The sequence below is a fragment of the Rousettus aegyptiacus genome, unplaced genomic scaffold (genome assembly GCF_014176215.1).
Source record: "Rousettus aegyptiacus isolate mRouAeg1 unplaced genomic scaffold, mRouAeg1.p scaffold_m13_p_5, whole genome shotgun sequence".
Lineage (NCBI taxonomy): Eukaryota > Metazoa > Chordata > Mammalia > Chiroptera > Pteropodidae > Rousettus > Rousettus aegyptiacus.
Genome location: NW_023416308.1, coordinates 13,306,771 through 13,324,612, shown reverse-complemented (window position 1 = coordinate 13,324,612; position 17,842 = coordinate 13,306,771). Strand labels below are relative to the sequence as shown.

General features: G+C 49.6%; 2 protein-coding genes across 3 annotated transcripts; both read left to right on the top strand.

Annotated features, from left to right (window-relative positions):
• Nucleotides 1-1,806: 1,806 nt before the first annotated feature.
• VPREB3 (V-set pre-B cell surrogate light chain 3) lies at nt 1,807-3,341 on the top strand. Its single transcript, XM_016127150.2, is given in 4 exon segments — nt 1,807-1,997; nt 1,999-2,029; nt 2,032-2,103; nt 2,855-3,341. Coding segments are annotated over 4 exon segments (519 nt in total). The 5' UTR covers nt 1,807-1,898; the 3' UTR covers nt 3,172-3,341.
• A 1,259-nt stretch (nt 3,342-4,600) lies between these two features.
• On the top strand, nt 4,601-12,813 carry ZNF70 (zinc finger protein 70). Of its 2 annotated transcripts, none has more exons than XM_016127239.2 (2): nt 4,601-4,646; nt 7,517-12,813. In XM_016127239.2, exon 2 carries the CDS (start codon nt 7,596-7,598, stop codon nt 8,940-8,942), a length of 1,347 nt encoding a protein of 448 aa, XP_015982725.1. In that variant the 5' UTR covers nt 4,601-4,646; nt 7,517-7,595; the 3' UTR covers nt 8,943-12,813. The 2 variants fall into 2 exon arrangements, with proteins under 2 accessions (XP_015982725.1, XP_036077230.1); XM_036221337.1 differs by having other exon boundaries at nt 4,603-4,622.
• Nucleotides 12,814-17,842: the final 5,029 nt, after the last annotated feature.

Genomic DNA, 17,842 nt, shown 5'->3' with positions numbered 1-17,842 from the left:
GTAAAAGGGAGTAAGAACAGGACTTAGCAGAGTCGTGAGGATGAAATGTGATGACACTTTAAAGTGTTATATCTGTGCTCAACAGTAGCGAGTGTTTAGAATCGGTACTGTGGAAACAGGAAGCATTTTCCAAACTTATTTGAACATAGGGCACTTTCTTCTAGGGATACCAGTGTATCTGAGAACCTGAGTCCTGTAGAAGTGGTTGCAGCCAGATTCTGGAAGAAATGGCCACTCTGGGTCCCAGAGCCTCAGCTCTGTTCCTCTGTGGTCTTCAGCGATGCCCCGGAGGGAGTCTTCTTATCTTGATGGCTGCTGAGATATCTTAAGGAGGTGTTAGGAAAGGAGTAGGACCCTGGGGAGTGGTTTTTAACTGCCCCCAAGGGAGCTCTCAGGCTGCTAGTTAATGAGAGTGCACTATTTTAATTTATTATTATTTATGTCTGGTAAGGTCAACAGATCAGGAGGTGATTGCCATTGAGAAGATAGTTTATTACATTTCCCAAGAAGAGGGGGCACACCATGCCATGGGGGAGGGGGTCACAGGGAGAAGCACTGGGGTCCATCAAGAGGCATGGGGTGGGAGGGGTGTGGAGAACTGCAAGGCAGGGGACTCAGGCTCAAGATTGGCTAAGTTTGAGTAATTTCAGTGGGCTCAGGGGCATAAGGGCTTCCCTGGTTGTCTGGCACCTGGCCCTGGATGATTAGGGTAGGTAGACAGTGGCCCCAATTGTGAGGGCCCCATAAAGGCGGTGGTTGGGAGTGTAGGCTCAGGATTGATTGATTTGCATTGGGAGTGTAGGCTCAGGATTGGTTGATTTGCATTTAGAAAATATTTAGAAAATATCTCTACGTGCTAGCTAACCCTAGGAGGGTCAGTCCTCCAAGGTCAGCAAGGCCCCAGATGTCGAAGCATCAGAATACAGAAAATAAAAGGCATGGTTAATATACACACTGTGCCTGACATAAGTCCTTTGCATCTTTGCATCTTCACAACCCTTGGGCTAGCACTATGCTTACCTTTATTTTCCAGATGAGGAAACTGAATCTGAACCAAAGCCAGTTCCCCTCCATCTAGCAAATTAAAGGAACTGACCACCTCAAGAGCTGGTGAGGATAAGTCAGTGGAATTCTCTTATGCACTGGTGGGAATGCAGATAGGTACAAGTATGATGGAATGTTGGCAATATCTCCTACAGCTAAATGTGTACGTTCCATAACCCCTGGCAATTCCAGTCCTAGGTGTCTAGAGAAATGAAAATACGGGTGTACCAAAGGCACCGACAAGAGCATTCACAGCAGTTTTGTTAGTAATGGCCAAGGACTGGAAAGCTCCCGAATGTCTGATAACAGGAGAATGGACCAACTAATTCTGGTGTATTCACACACTGGATTACGCACAGCTATGAAGAATGAATTAAACATTGCTCCACACTCATGGAGCAATGTTGATAAAAAGAAGCAGGAACAAAAGAGGACACACTATCATTCCATTCACATTGGAAGTTCTACAGCAGGCAAAACTGATCTAAGTGATAGAAGTCACTTACCCTTCTATCTGGTTACCCTTTGGGGTGGAGAAGGGTGGGAGGATGAGGAAGACTTCTGAGGGCATGGAAATGTCCTATATCTCTCTCTGGGTAGAGGCTGCAGATGTGTGTGTATGTGTGTGTGTGTGTGTGTGTGTGCGCGCGCGCGCGCGCACCCACAGCCATATACATACATGAATAAATTTCTTACATATAAAATCATTGAGTTATACACTTAAGATTGGTGCACTTCACCACATCTGAGTTATACCTCAATTCGAAAGCAGCCCCCTGCTATAATGCATGTGTGGATTTCTGGCTCCTGTTTTCAGACGGTCCTGAGGAGCCAGGACTCTCTCATTTGGGAAGATGGGGCCTGGCAGTTGGGCCCCAGACACTGTGCCCGCCCCCAATCAATGGGCTGATTTGCATGCCCTGTTGTGGTCCAGTGGCCTCCCCTGCCCCTGCTCTGAAGCACCTGGAGCACACCCAACAGAACAGCTGCCGCCTGCCTTCCCACCTCTGGCCATGGCCTGCTGGCGCTTGGTCCTCCTGACTGGGGCCCTCCTCGCAGGTGAGCCATCCCTGAGCCTAGATCACTCAAGGGTGGGGTGGGATTGTATCAGTTCCAGAAGGCCCCTGAAAGGAAGCAGATCGATGTGAACAGTGGGAGGGTTCTGGAAAGGGCACTGAGGTGGAAGGGTGAACTGGCTACAGGTAGCTCTGCCCTAGTCCTGAGGCAAGTTACTTCTCTGTGTAGGACTCAGTTTCTCCATTTCTGAATGACCAGATATCTAGGGTCCCTTTGAACTTAGACTCTTTAAGGTCTGAAACTGATCACTTTTTGAGTTTTTCACAGGAGAAGCTCAGGTGGGCTGGTTCCTACCTCACAGGGCCTCAGGAACAACCTAACCCCAAGGAGGTCCCCAGTGTCCAGTTGCCTAAGGCTGAGCTGATGGATGGTATAGCCCAGGCGGCTTCCCAGGGGGTGGTTAGTCTATACCAAGAGTTTGGAAGAGCCAATGTGACCACAGGGATAGCAGTTTTCAGGGCAGGGGTGCGAGTGGGTAACAGGAGGGCCCAGAAGCCACCAGTCCCACCCTCTGAACTCTGAGCTCTCATCTGAACACAGAACCTTGAGAGCATGGTACTAATGGTGGCTTAGGAATCGCCAACTCTGTGCCCCATCCAATGCCAATCCCATGGCACCAAGCCGTGAGTCCTTTAGGGATAGACGTCTTTTGGGAGTCTGACCAAGCCTTCATGGGACAAAGGCAGGATGGAAGGGACCCAGGCCAGGCCTGAGTGGATCTGTCTTCTCTCAGTCTCCCAGACAGCCCGGATCCAGCCAGACGCAATACTGGTCTTCCCAGGCCAAGTAGCCCAACTCTCCTGTATGCTCAGCCCCCGCCACATGACCATCGGGGACTACGGCGTGTCTTGGTACCAGCAACGGGCAGGGAGTGCCCCCCGCTACCTTCTTTACTACCGTTCAGAGGAGGACCACTACCAGGCCCCGGACATTCCTGACCGGTTCTCAGCAGCCACGGATAAAGCTCACAATGCCTGTATCCTAACCATCAGCCCTGTGCAGCCTGAGGACGATGCGGATTATTATTGCTCTGTGGACTACCTACCCTAGGGTGGAATGTGGGATGAGTGTCTCCTACCTTCGTCTACTTCTGTCCCTGGCTTTAGGCTCTCTGAGCCTTGATTTTCCTCCTCTATAAAACGAGTTAATAATATTCAGCATATTAACAATAATTATTTTGAGGACCATGAGATTCCTGCTGCTAGTGACTATGGTTGGTCTGGGAGGGTGTGGGGTAGGGATTCTGGGGCTTGGTGCAACAGAGGAAGCACCTGAGACCCTTGGGGTGGGGCCCAGCCTCTCCACTGGCCCCCAGGGAGCTCAGACTGGTGGTGTGGCCTTCCTGTGACTGGAGGAGGTAGAGGAAGAAAAAAGGAACCAGTCTTGGTCGCTCCTGGCTCTGCATGGCTGGTTGTGGTGCAACACTCACCCGGTACCCATGGAGCTCATGCTGCTAGCTAGGGAAGGGACACCCCCTGATTACTACTTGATGGACAGGGAGGCAGGTGTGATTGTGTGTGTGTGTGTGGGGGGGACACTCAGAGGCACCTGAGGGCCAGGGTGGAGGGTGCTGAAGGCAGGTGGGCAGAAGGCAGGGGCAGAGCAGGCACCATCTGTGTCTTCTACAGGTCTCCTGTGAGAAGGCTGTGGTCCCCTGAGGGAGTTTCTGCCACAGGCAGATGGGCCTGTGCGGAATGTGATGGGGCGGGGGAGATGGGAGGACATTGGGGGAAAGGGAAGTCTTGCAATCAAAAGCAGAGCTGAGCGTCTTGGAGTGAGCTAGGGGTGAAGGTTCAAGTATACACCCCTTTTCCCTCCTGGTTCCCCTAAAAGAAGCCTCATGCCTACAGATCATCCCTCAAATGAAGAGTTGGGAATCTCCAGGGTCCAGAGAGGGTCCCGCCTACACTTGCAGCCATCTCCTGGGCCCTCAGCGGACTGTTAATCTCCGTTTTTGTGGGGGCAGGGCAGGCAAGCAGGACCACTAGGCCTGTGCGGGGTGACGGGCTCCGCTCTAGGATCCCCTTCTCCTTCTTCTGAAGACTCCAGGTTCCCCAGCGGCCCGGGGCTTGTCTCCACCCCCAGAGCAAGTGCTGCTGGAACTAGGCCCGCGGCTCTAGGCTGGCTCGCCTTTCCCGGCCTCAGTTCCCTGCACTCCCGCCAACGTCTGCCCAGCTGTTCTTCCCCCAGATGGGAAACCCTTTGCAGTGTAGAGCCACTGCGCCGACTGAAGGGCCTCATAGCTATGTGTTCTTGAGACCCCGAGCGCGTAGGCCTCGCACTGCAACCACCCACACGGCGGGACCACCGAGACTCCGGGACCTCCGCGCAGCCTAGAGCGGTCCCGGAAGTGCCCGCAGGCGAGGGGAGGGGCTCCGGGCGTTCAGGCCGCCGCGGGCTCCGCGTCAGCAGCCGCGGTAGAGCGAGGCCGCGTCGGCCGCGGGTTGGAGCGGCTCAGGTGCGGCCCCGCCCCGCCTGCCCGCGGCCCCGCCCCGGCCCAGGTGAGCGGCCCCGCCCCGGCCCAGGTGAGTGGCTTCGAGTCAGCCAATGTTCCCACCTGTCCCTCTATTGGCCGCGGGTGTAGACGTCCCCCATCGGTGGGAAGCATGTTGGGGCACTGGCGTCGCCGTCCGGGCGGCATGTGCGGGTCCGCGGTCGCTCGCGGCCCTCCGGGCAGTAAACCCTGACTGGACTGAAGGTCCGCTGGGTGCCCAGGCTCAATAGGCTCGCTGGAGGATGGGGTGACGGATACAGAAGGAGCCATGGAAGGCCTGAGAGCAGTCGGAAGCATGGGGTTCCAGACCTTTGGTTTTTCGGTTCAAAAACGTTTAAAACATTGTTTTGCGACAGATAAAGGATTGCCAACTTTTTAAACACAGTGGAGACTTCAACGTGTAGGTGGTACATGGGGAGAATGGAAAACTCCTAATGAGGGAAACTTGGAAACACCATGACTTAACAGGTGAACAGAGGAAGAGTTGTAGTCCACAGATACCAAGAAGGAGGGATCCAAGGGCATGAAATTTGCGGGGAACGGGGAACTTTCAGAAACAAGGGGAATAAAGTGGGGCATGGCAGTGGGGGCGATTTGTCCAGCGAGCTCAAAACCTTGAGGCGTCCAGGTAGGCAAGGTGGGTTTAGTAAAGGGGTGGGCCCATACTGTCACAGCTTAAGAGAAAAGCCAGAAACCCCCTGAGTGTTCCATATTGGCAGCTTAGTCAAACAAAAAAGGAAAAGCCCAACTCTTTTGAGAGCCAGACAAAAACATGTCTGTGGCAGGATCCCCAGGCTGCCAATTTGCAACCTCTGAAATGAAGGGTTTGAGAAGGAGGTATTGGTGACAGTGCCAGAAAGGGTGGGGAAATGAGGACTGAGAAGAGAAGGATTGGCAGTAAGGAGGTCATTAGATGCTAGAGCTGAATGTTGAAGTCCCAGCTGAAAGTGGAAACTTGAAATCTGTCTCAGTGCCATACACAGTCATATGATTTTCCTTGGCAACATGTAATATTTGGGGAGGAATTAGAGAAAGAATTAGCAGCTAGTCGCAACAGGGCAGAAGGTAAAGAACGTGATGCTAGTCAGAGAGTTAGTTGAAGTGACATCTATAGTTAAACTGACTAGATAGAGAGGGTCTAAGCTAGACAGGGGAGGAGTGGATCTAGAAGAAGAAGATGGGGTGAAAATGAGGGGATGGTGATGAGGTTCAGCAAGAGAACTGGAAGGATTGGAGATTATGGACTGGAGAGGAAGGTAAGAGGAGTTGAAGAGAGCAAAGAAGTTTTGAGAATACATGACTTTTTTCACACCTGGTCTTCCTACTGGCTGAAAATTCATTTAAAAAGATTCCCAAATAGAAATGAGCTCCATCATGACTATTCTGATTAGTTTATTATGTTTTTTGAGCCAGTTACTCTCTAAGCTTCAGGGTAAGAATAATAGTAACTTTGTATAGAGTTCTGAGGATTAGATGAGATATGCTTATAAAACCTCTAGTAGTGCCTAGCACAGAGTAGATGCTCAATAAATACACTCTCTCGTTATTATGGTACTTGAGGAGTTTCTCTTTAGCTTACACCCAAGTTTCTGAATGAGGTCTTTTGGGGCCACCACAGTGGGATTGGGGGACTGAGTGGGGTGTTCTAGCCTCCTTCCTTGTTCCTACAGAAAACAAAAACAAAAACAAAACACTTCAACCGGTGCAACCATGCTTTTGTCTGTTTTATTCGTTTACATCGCCCACAGAATAAATTTTTTGAGTGACAAGTCCAGGTGTGACAATCAGTTCTAGCACAAAATCAAATGAATTTTCCTCCATTCAATCATGTATTGATTCAACAAATGTGTTTGTAGAGATGATTCTGTTGTGCTGGAGGCTGGGGGTTCCAAAATAAAGGCATATAGTACTTGCCCTTAGGGAGCTTGCAGGCAGTGGTGGGGACAGTCCTGTCATCCAGGGTGATGAGTTCTGTGATCAACATGTGCACCATGCTCCGTGGGTCACTAAGGGGGCGTGCCTGAGATCCTTAGTCTGAGGGTGGAGAGAAGAGAGGACATTTGGACTGAGTCTAGAAGGATATGCAGTCTGAGAAGGTGGAGGGACCTGGTAGGTGAGGAAAATAGCAGTGCACATGTTCTTAAGCTGGAAGGTTGGGTGTGTGTGGAAGGAGAGGTGGGAGATGGGGCTGGACAGGTAGTACTGGACAGGCTGTGTGTGAAGGGCCTCGTGAAAGAGTTGGGCTGTCGCAAGATCCTAGGAAGAGAAATGCGTTTTTGGTATTTGACTCTGGTGTCGATGTAGAGAATAGACCAGAGGGAGGAATAAAAGCTGGAGGTAGGTGGCCAGTTGGGAGGTGAGTATTGAAATAATCTAGGGGAGTCACACTGTGGCTTAAGCTGCAGAATGGCAGCAAGGACAGAGAGGTAGAGACTCTTCAATTAAGCCTCGGGAAATGGACAGGACAGGACCTGCAGGTGATAGAGGGAGAAGGTCTAGACTGATTCTCAGGGTTCTGGCTGGGGCACCCTGCTGGCTTGAGGGGGTACAGCTAACTAATGTAGGAGGAAAGTATGCTCTCTCTCTTTCCCAACAAAACCCCCTCCCCAACATCCTCCAGTAGGTGGAGTAATGCCCATTTTCTATGTGGCTCCACTTCCTGTTCTGGCCCACCTTTCAGAACATCTTCAGCCTTTAAAATCTAGACACCACGGTATGGTTTTCGATTCTTTCTTATTTTGCAGCTGTTTTTGATAAATCAAACTTGTCTCTAACTAGTCAGGATCATCTTAAGAGCAAGATTGCATCTCATACTTATTTTGTTATATCTACCATAGATTCTGGCATAGAGTCTAGGTGCTTGACTTGCTGGCTTGACAATATCCCTTGTTTTCTTTTCAGATTGTCAGAACAGTAAGTGTATGTCAATGAAAAATATCTTTCAAGAAATACAGTCATTGGGGGTAATAATAGGTCCACAATGGAGGTTCCCCCAGCATCCAAGCTTGGTGAGACCTTTGTGTTTGAAGATGAGTTAGAGATGCAGCAAGAACTTTTCCCAGAGGAGGACCTGGGGGACTCTTTTCTTCAGGAAAGAGGTTTAGAGCAAATGTCTGTTATCTACAAGGAGATCCCTCTTGGGGAGCAAAACGAGGAACATGATGATTATGAGAGGAATTTCAGTCTGTGCTCAAGCCCTGTTCAGCATCAGAGTATCCCCCCAGTAAACAGACCTCAGGATGATGAAATATTCGCCCCAACCTTCTTCCAGAAATCAGACCTTAGTATGTGTCCGTTAATCCATGGTGGAGAAGAACCCAGTGATCATAATTGTGACATACTGGCAAGGGGGGACACAGGACCTAATGAACCTCACAGAACTGCACAACCAGCAAAACCCTATGCGTGTCGGGAATGTGGGAAGGCCTTCAGCCAGAGCTCACACCTCCTCAGACACCTGGTGATTCACACTGGGGAGAAGCCCTATGAGTGTTGTGAGTGTGGGAAGGCTTTCAGCCAGAGCTCACACCTTCTCAGACATCAGATAATCCATACGGGGGAGAAGCCCTACGAATGCCCAGAATGCGGAAAAGCTTTTCGTCAGAGCTCAGCTCTCACACAACATCAGAAAACCCACACTGGGAAGAGACCTTATGAGTGTAGGGAATGCGGGAAAGATTTCAGTCGGAGCTCAAGTCTCAGAAAACATGAGAGAATTCATACGGGAGAAAAACCTTATCAGTGTAAAGAGTGTGGGAAATCCTTCAACCAGAGTTCAGGCCTGAGCCAGCATCGAAAAATTCACACCCTAAAGAAACCTCATGAATGTGATCTCTGTGGGAAAGCCTTTTGTCACAGGTCCCACCTCATTCGGCACCAGAGGATTCACACTGGGAAGAAACCGTACAAATGTGAAGAGTGTGGGAAGGCCTTCAGCCAGAGCTCTAACCTCATCGAACATCGGAAGACCCACACCGGTGAGAAACCCTACAAATGCCACAAGTGTGGGAAGGCCTTCAGCCAGAGCTCCTCCCTCATCGAGCACCAGCGGATCCACACCGGGGAGAAGCCCTACGAGTGTGGCCAGTGTGGGAAGGCCTTCTGCCACAGCTCTGCACTGATTCAGCATCAGAGAATCCATACCGGGAAGAAACCCTATGCGTGCAATGAGTGTGGCAAAGCATTTCGGCACAGGTCGGCTCTTATTGAGCATTATAAAACCCACACCAGAGAGAAACCCTATGAATGTAACAAATGTGGCAAGTCTTTCAGGGGGAGCTCACACCTCATTCGGCATCAGAAAATCCATGCTGGGGAGAAGCTCTAGAAGAAGGAGCTTACATCAAAGCTTACAAGCCTGTCCCAGATGGAGCCTGCACCTGATCACTTTGTCTACAAGGCCCGGCCCACCTCTCTGATAACAGGGCTGAACCTAGGTGCCTCTGAGCACTCACACCAGCAGCAAGGCCCTGTTATGGCCCCAGCCAGTTGCCCTGAGCTCAGCAGGTTTACTGAGGGTGAGGGTGGGGCGATAGGAAGGCCACCGGAATGGAGGTGCACCTGAAAGAGAGCTGGCCTTCACTTTTCTCATTCTCACATTTGACTTTCAAGCCTATGAGGTTTAGTTTTGTCCTCTATTCCCGAATCCAGAAGAGGAAGACACATAAGAGGGAGAGAGTTGAGTTGAACCCGTGAAGATGACAGATGAACTCTTTAACATCACGGTGAAGTGTGGTGCTTTTAGAAGAAGTACCCATGCTCACAGCCCAAGTGAGCTAAAGAAAAATGAATCCAAAAATGTAGATACCTCAGCCACAAAGTGGAATCTGCTTGGCTTGGGTACTGGTGGGGACAACCAAAACAGGTTACAGTGCAAAGGGAGGGGTTGAGGGAATTAGTTCTAGGATCAGGAGTGAGGATGCAAGTCCCTGGCATGGTCTCTTAATCCTGTTCTGCATTAGAGTGAGGGTGGTCTCTTTGACAGGAGGGTAGAGATTGGGTCCTGCAGGCCAGAGGACATTTGATGCCTGACTGACTCAGCCCGCATCTAAGGCATTAGTGCCTTCTATGAGTAACCCCTCTGCAAGACCCAGGCCCCCGAGACCATGGAATTCCTTGGACGTCAGCAGGGCCTGTTTCTGGTCTGGGAGCTATACAGCCTCATCTCTACCCTCCAGTGCCAGGGGGTGTTGGAAGCAGAGTGATTTGCTCAGAGGTTCAGGTTTGAGTCTCCGTTCTGACCCTCCTACCTGTGTGACTTTGAGGAAGCCCCGAGGCTCTGTTTTCCCATCATGAAATGGGAATAGTGGGACCTGGCCACATACCTCTAAACGTTGGTGCAAGGCTCCCATTCACAATGAGCCCACACGTGAAAGTGTTTTGGCAACTGACATTTGAGGATGGACACCAAGGATGATCCATGCCTCACCCAGGGACACTGTCCTCGCAGACCAGAGAGGCCTTCCCAAAATGGCAGGGCTTAGAGCAGGCCCTTATTATACCAGGCTATCCCTCATTTCCTCAGGCTTGCATCCGGGCTGCAGGTGCCCTGCGATGTTTCCTGGAGGCCATCCTGAGCATCCCTGTGGCAGCAATGTGGTCCATGTTCCTGTAATTCTGTCTGCCCCCCGCCCACTACCACCCTGCCAACTGGTGTTCACCCCAGGATTAATTAAAAAGTAATAAGCTCACATCCCACGTGAACCAATTCAACAGGCATCCCCACAGGTGGGCACAGTGGCGTGGTTTTAAAGCTCTCCAGGTGGTTATAATTGTCCCAGCACATAGGCTGTGAGCCCTGTGCTAGGTACCCATACAGTTCCAGCATCTCCCAAATATCAGGCTGCCAGCCCTGACTAAGCAGAGCTTGAAGGCAGCCACTCTGTTTCAATCCCCCAGGAATGGACACTGGCAGTGACGTGTCTGGTTGGTTAATAAGTGTTTGTCCCAGGTCTTCAGGCCTTCATGCAGCCATGAGGATCTTTAGTACTGGCTTTAACCTGGACCCCTCAGAGCTAGTGTGGGAGGAGGCAGTCTGAGCTATTTTGAAGTTTTCCAAAAGTTTATGGCTGGAATCCCATGAACCCTTGATGGTAATGCTGGTTATTTCACTTAATCAGAAGCTCAGCTTGGCACTTATATGTAGTTTTGATGAATGAAAATAGGATAGCCATAACTGTTACTGAGCAAGTGGGGCTTGATAGCTAGAGATTTTAAAATGATAGGTCTGATAGACTGGAGAGATCACCTCTGTCCAGTTCCTCTCTTTGCTGTGTGAGTGAAACATTTAACCAGAACCTGTTGCACCACCACGTCCTGGCCCGACCAGGTGGCACCCACGCATTGTTGGCAGGTGGCCTGCACCTGGGGTCTTCATGCATTTACCAGGAGTGGGAGCGAGAATGCTGAGACTCCTGCTTGGCATGGGTGGGACAGCAGGTTCCCTCTAAGATCTACCTCCTTGGCAGCCCAGCCCCGCCCCATTCCATCTTAGCTCTGGCCGTGCCTGTCTCTGTTGGGCAGTCGTGTTTCCTATCTTTAATGTCTCCCTCCGTGGACTTCTGCACACTCCAGCCAAATTGATTTTTTTTTTTTTAAGCATCACTTTGCACATGTCACCACTCTCCTTAAAACCAACCTCTGGGGGCTTTTCTGCACACAAACCCTCACTTCAGCTGATCTAGTTTACCCTCTTTATAGCCACATGAGGTTCATTCCAGCCCCTACCCAGATGTCCTCTCCACTCAGTTTCATCTTCTCTCAACTGATATTACGCTGTTCTCATATTTTGGAATATGCACTTTCTCTTCCCCCTAACCCCGTCTCTTTTCTTCCCCTTCACAATTTATGTAACATGAAATTAAGATCCCTTTCTGAAGGGTTGAAGAGTCTCACATAAGCATGGTAAGACCAGGTACTTCTCTTTTTTTGGAAGTGTGAACAGAACGTAATTCTTTCTGTTCTATTTCTTTTACTGTTTTATTATGTATTGAGATTCCTTTCATTTTCTTTAGGTTCTCAGTGGAATCTTGTAAGAGATCACCCTGGTAATAGTATAATCGTCCTTGAATTTAGTTATTTGCTTTTGTTTTTGTTGTCTTACCTTTTTTTCTTCATGGCAGACGCCATTGAGTGTTTTAAATCTCCAGCTCAATTTTGTTTAGTAAACGAATTGTTGCATCAAAGCATATGTATTCCACTCTTTCTTTTTTTCCCCTTAATATTTTACATTTCTAAGATTAATTATTAATTACATTTTTAATATTTCTAGTAAATGTGGGTACTTTGATCTACAATTTCTTCTTAGAACTTTTTCTGCACTCCATCAGCTTTTTTGTTATTAGGAATTTCCTTTTAGCCCAAGTGTTATTACTTTTTATATATTTCCAAGTGATGAATGCTTAAGTCATTGCTGTCATTTCTTATTGTATTGTGGTGTCAACATTTCTAAGTAACCATAGAACTTCTTTGGGCCTGAATAGTTTTATAAAGCGTTTGTGTACTCTCAAGAAATATGTTTTTACTTCATGAAGTTTGTTAACCAGGTTTTAAATTGTTTTATTCAAATCCATACTTTCTCTTACCTTCATTTACTTCAGAGTTCTGAACCTGGGGTCCATATACTGCCTAGGAGTCTGAGAGCATGCAGGGTTTTTTAAAGGTTGTGGACCCCTAGGGACTGGACAAAGCTGTTTGGTTATGTGCATGAAGGAATTGTTATGGGAAGGGGTGTCTGTAGCAGTCCACACATTTTGGAAGGGCTCGGTGACCCCAAAATTGTTAAGAACACTCATTTACCTGATCTAATTGTAGTCTGATTTTGTGTTTTCTTTATATATTTCTGTTTACCTTTAATTACTGTTCCTCTTTTATGTATGTTGCTATGTTAGTTGTGCAATTATCTCAACTCCTTTTTGAGAAATAGGCAGGGTATAAATTGTCAATAAGTAAATACCATGATATTTGGGGTATATATATATTTAATAGTGATATATTGAAAACTGTGCCTTTTAGTGCCCTCTTTGCCTCTTTTAATGCTCTTAGCTTAAACTTCTCTTTAAAAAAATATAATTGAAGCCCTTGCTTTTCTTGAATTTGCATTTGCATGAGAGTTTATTTAGCTCAGCATTTTATTTGAAATTTGTGTATATATTTTGCTGTATATCCGTAACTTATAAACACCAAATTGTTGGATTTTGTTTTCTGATTCTTTCTGTAATTCTTTTCCTTGCTGTGTAAGTTCTATCATTAACATTATTGTTTAAAGTAAGGCATAATTTATGTTCACCTTAATATTTTAATTTCTATTAACTAATTCAACCCAAGAAGGGCATGCTCATTTGCTCCCCTCCTTCCCTATGAGTTATTAACCATGTGTGGAGTATCATTTCTGGGTAGACCACAGGTCTGCCATTGGGCTCACCCAATCCTCCCTGCCTTCATCCGTGCCAGGCTCTGTCCTGAGCCCACTCTTTAAGTCACAGCCTCTGGCTTCAGCATCCTTGGCTGTAACATGGAGAAATGATGCCACCTCATAGCCTCATGGAGCTCAAAGGACTAAAGAATACAAACCTGTGTGGCCAACTGAGGACATAGATGATTAATACACTATTAATATTTCGAAATATTTAATTTTCTGTTCTTACTCCCAAAGTTCTTTCAACATAGCAGAATATTACATTGTGCTTTACTTTTTAAAAATTCTATTAAATGTAGCAAAAAATTAGACATCATGGATCCATCCCACCCTCTCAGAGTGAATCTACAGTCATTTGAATAGTGATGGGGACCCTTATCTTGTACCCTCTATCCCCATCACCTGACTGTCCCAGGCGCGGGCCCCGCTCAACTTTCCCATTTCTCCCGTACCCTCTTCCCATGGTAGGGTGACAGCACTGTCACAATTGCAAAGGCTCCAGAAGATGGTCACTTCTGACCACTCCTGTTGCAGGTAGGGAAACAGGCCAACGACTTAGCAAAGGTGATTTAGTGTCATATCTACCCTGCAGCGTGGGGAATGACAGTTCTGGATGTCATGCTGCTGCCCCGGCCATTTGCTGCCAGGGCTTCTCAGGGTGGCAAATGATTTAGGCACCGGCCAAGGTGAAAACCAAATGGCCTCAATCGGCTCATAGTTGCTCAGTTCTCGGGGATGCGTGGACAGTCGCCAACGTCACATGAGGGGATTTTATTTGCCAGAATGCTGATGCATTGATTTACTGGGGGTGGAGAAAGAAATTCTTTCCTTCTGGGGGGAACCCTAACTTCATCTGATAGCCCAGGAAACCAAGTCAGAAGGTTGCCACGTGGGTGTGGAATTGGAGCTTGGTGAGGTGGGCCATCCCTCCTGCAGCACAGGTCATCGGAGTGCTGGTGGGGGGTGGTGCGGGCTGGAGACGCCCCAATGTTTGCCGCCACACCCGGTCTGACCTTGCAGGTATCCATCACTGCAGTCACACCTGCTCCCCGTCCCTGTTGGTCTAGAGCGCCCTCTGCTGGTGGCCAGCAAACACTTGAAAGGCTCTTAGGTCTCAAACCCAGAAGTGTCTTGTTGGCTTTCAACCCCTACTGCCTGTGCTACTGCCCTCAGCCAAGCTATCTCTTCCTCCCCCAAGAGGTAACGGGAAGCACCTTTTTTTCTCCCTTCTGGGCGTCACTTAGGCTTCCAGCTCCCGGAACCCCAGAAGTGAGAGGGAGTCAAAAGCAGCCATGGAGTAATGTGCTCCCTCCATAATCTTCACGTCCGTTACCTTGTCTCCTGGAAAAGGGAGCAGCTCCTCCTGTGGCGTCGGCCCTCTTTCTATTGCCTGTTTTTACCTTTAATCTGCTCATCTCAAAGCCAGGAATCTGATGCCACCTCCTCATCTACCTTTCATTCGTCGATCCGCACAAGTCTTATACTTAATATCATTTAATGCAACCGCCTCCGCTTGTCTGTTCATACCCACCTGGGGCTACAGTGGGCCCCTACTGCACCGACTACTTCCTGGCCTCCCACTCCTGGCCTGATTTTGCCTCCAGCCTTTATTCCCTCAGTAGCCAGAGTGATTTTTCTAACCTGCAGTCTGATGGGCTCACGCTCTTCCTCAAACACTCACCTTGTTTTCTATCTACGGCTATGTCAAAGCCAGCCCGCTGGCCCTTCCTGATCTGACACCAATTCTCTGAGCCAGGGCCTCCCTGCTCCAACCACATTGAGGAGCTCATTCCCCGAACATGCCTTTCTCTGGTCGGAAGGACATCCCTCTGGGACACCCCTTTTCCATCCACGGAAGGAGCATGGGCCCAAGAGGGGGAGTTCTCTTCCCGGGTTAGCTATTCTAATGCCAGGCACCCCACCATGCCCTTCCCCAGTCCTGTGCTGTATTCTGGGTGTTAGGTGCAGTTCAAACAGGGAAGAAGGCCAAGTTTAGCATCAGGACCAGCCCTTTGGTTTATGGAGAATAAGAGGTTAAAGAAAGTCCACTGTTACACTTTCACAGCATCTTAACACCTGACCCATTCGCATATCTCTTAAAAACAGTGATTTCACAAGCACCCCAGCTATGGTTTTGCCTGAGCTCTCATCTACTACAGCCTAACTCCTGACCAGGGCACCCCAGGCCTTGTGCAGAGCCTCACAATGGCTAAAGCTCATCTCATCCTTGATTTTATCTCTGTTCGATGGGAGCCGGGGCTCAACAGAAATTTGAAGGAAGTCTGGTTCATGTAAGAGTGAAGAGGGTCAGTTTCAAGATTACAGCTGGTGACGTTGTCATTTCATGTTCTCAGACACCCGTGGTGAGGATGCTGGCAGGAGCCAGCCTCCGATAGTACATAGAGAAAGAGGAGTAAACGATCCGACCGATCTATGGAGACAATGGAGGACCAGGCTGGGGGAACAACTGGGTCTCCTTGTGTGAGACCTCAGTGCAGTCCCTGAAGGTGTTTATGTGTGGCATGGGCTGGGGAGGACGAGTTTAGGGGGGGTGGTGGTGGTGGAAACCACCAGGGGGCGCTGTGAGCCTGCTGAGGTAGATAGAGGGGGAGCAGGACCCCCACCTCTGCCTGATGTTCACAGACATGTGGATGCCCAGCAGCTGTCTCCCCCTGGCCTCACCCCAGAAGCTGATCCAGTGTCTCTCTGTCCCCTTTGCCATAGCCATTGTGCAGGCCTGAGTCCAGACCTGCCCTGGGGGAACCCAGCTTCATATGTGGGGCCTCAGGTGGCCAAGCTTGGGGACTCTGCCTATTTGATGCATGAGTGCTACCAGATTTTCACACATCTCTGTCTGTAATAAATGGAATAAGCGGACCATGAATGAGAAAGGCTAGGCAAGGCTCGAACAAGACAGCTGACAACCTCAAAGCCATCCATGGAGTGAAGCATGCTCCCAGTGTAGAACACATTCTTTTCAAACACATATGAGACAAAAAGCACCATATGCTGGGCTGTGAAGAACATAGCAACAGATATCAAAGGCCTGAGGTACAGATTATGTTCTTGGATAGCAACGCTGTGATGCTAGAGACCAATTGTAACAACATAGCTGGAAAACACTTTCCTGATGCCATCCCCCACCCCCACCCCCCAGAGCCATTCACCGACCTGGGACTCCACCAACAGGAATGTACTTTCCATCTGTGCAACTTCAACTTTTATAACGGAAAAGGCACAGAAACAATAGGCCACTCGGTAGTGTCTCAGGGTGCAGCAACTTTTGGAATCACAGATCTGGTCAGTGCTGAAGCCTCCAGGACCTCTACCCCTGGCCTTTCCTCCCCTGTACCCCATCCTGTACCTCTGCTTGCTCTGGACACTCTGGCCTGCTGACTGTGCTCAATGCGTGTGTTCACGCCCTTGCCCTGATTTGCCTTTGCCCGTGGCACAGACCACCCACCCCGGAGAACTCCTGTCCACCCCTGGGGGCCTCGCCCTGCATCCTCCGCATGTCCACTCCTAGCCTGGCATCACTGCCTATGCCTGTTTCTCCTTCCTCTCCAGGGCAGGGCCTGGCCACATGGCACAGAATGCAAGGGCTTTCAGGGTGGTGAGCAGCATGGTGGGGCATGCAGCCTGGGAGGCAGGAGTTTGGGGTCATTGTGCTGGAGAGGTCAGGATGCTTCCCTGGGGACCTGTGTGTGCCAGCTGAGTGGTGCTGGAGTTGCCCCCTCTTGCCTTTGCTTATGCTGACCCCCCAGGATATCCTTCCTCTCTTTGTTCCTCAGCCCTGGGAGACCAGCTCCCAGGCCCTGTTTGAGGTGGCTTAAGTTGCTGCTGCCATTGTATCATCTTTTCTGGGACCCACAGTATTCCCCACCCTTTGTCTTTCTCACAGGAGGCTCTCATTTATGCCATAAGTTCCAAATGTATACAGACAGGTCTTCCCAGGATATGCCAGAGCCGTCACCTCCTCCTCCCATTTTGAAACAAGCACATTCCGGATCTCACTGTGGCCTCGGCTGGGCTAGTCCTGCCTTTCCTGGGAGACGAGGAGCCAAGAGTCCTCAGAAGGCCTCAAGGAGGGTTTGTGGTTGAGTGGGTGGACAAAGGGTCAGACAAGTGATTGACCAGTCTGTTGAGGGACAGCTAAGCTTCTGGGCTCTTCCTTATTCTAAGCCCTAGTACTTCCAGGGCAGGAATCCTAGGGTCTGCATTTCTCTTCTCCTCCCTGTACTTGGCCCAACCACACCGGTCAGGTGTGACCCACAGTGTCCCACATCCAGTCCTGGCCAGCCAACCCTAACTACCCAGGGCTCCTCTGAGCTCTGAGTGTCTGGTTATGCCCACAGTCAGCCAAAGCTCTGTGCCTGGAGATTAAAATGGTTCCTGGGGGTCCCTGAGGAAGGGGCAAGGTGCATGTAAATAGGAGGTGTCACTTCTGACTATTAATTGACTGATCTTGAGACCCTTCCCAGCTCAGACCTGGGCCGAGGGGCTTGGTGGCCTTGGTGCAGTGACGTGGACCCCTTCTCTATCTGAGCTAGTAAAAGCTTCCAGAACTGGAGCCACCTCCCTCCTTCCCAGCCTAGGGAGAAGGAGGCACCTGAGGCCAGGGCTGGTGCCAGTTGGGATTTCTGGTTATTTTGGGCATAAGGGACTCAGTTTTGCCAGGCCAGCTGCACTGCCTTAGGCCGCTGGGGCTGGAGCAGCCCAACAATAAAGGCAACAATGGTCAACCACAGAGACAATCAAACGTCCACTTTCCATCCGACCATCCTTCCCTCCAGGGAGTGACGTTCCATCAT

Bases quoted from the DNA above. Each gene is read 5' to 3' on its own strand.
- ZNF70 (XM_016127239.2), top strand. From the start codon at position 7,596: ATGGAGGTTCCCCCAGCATCCAAGCTTGGTGAGACCTTTGTGTTTGAA.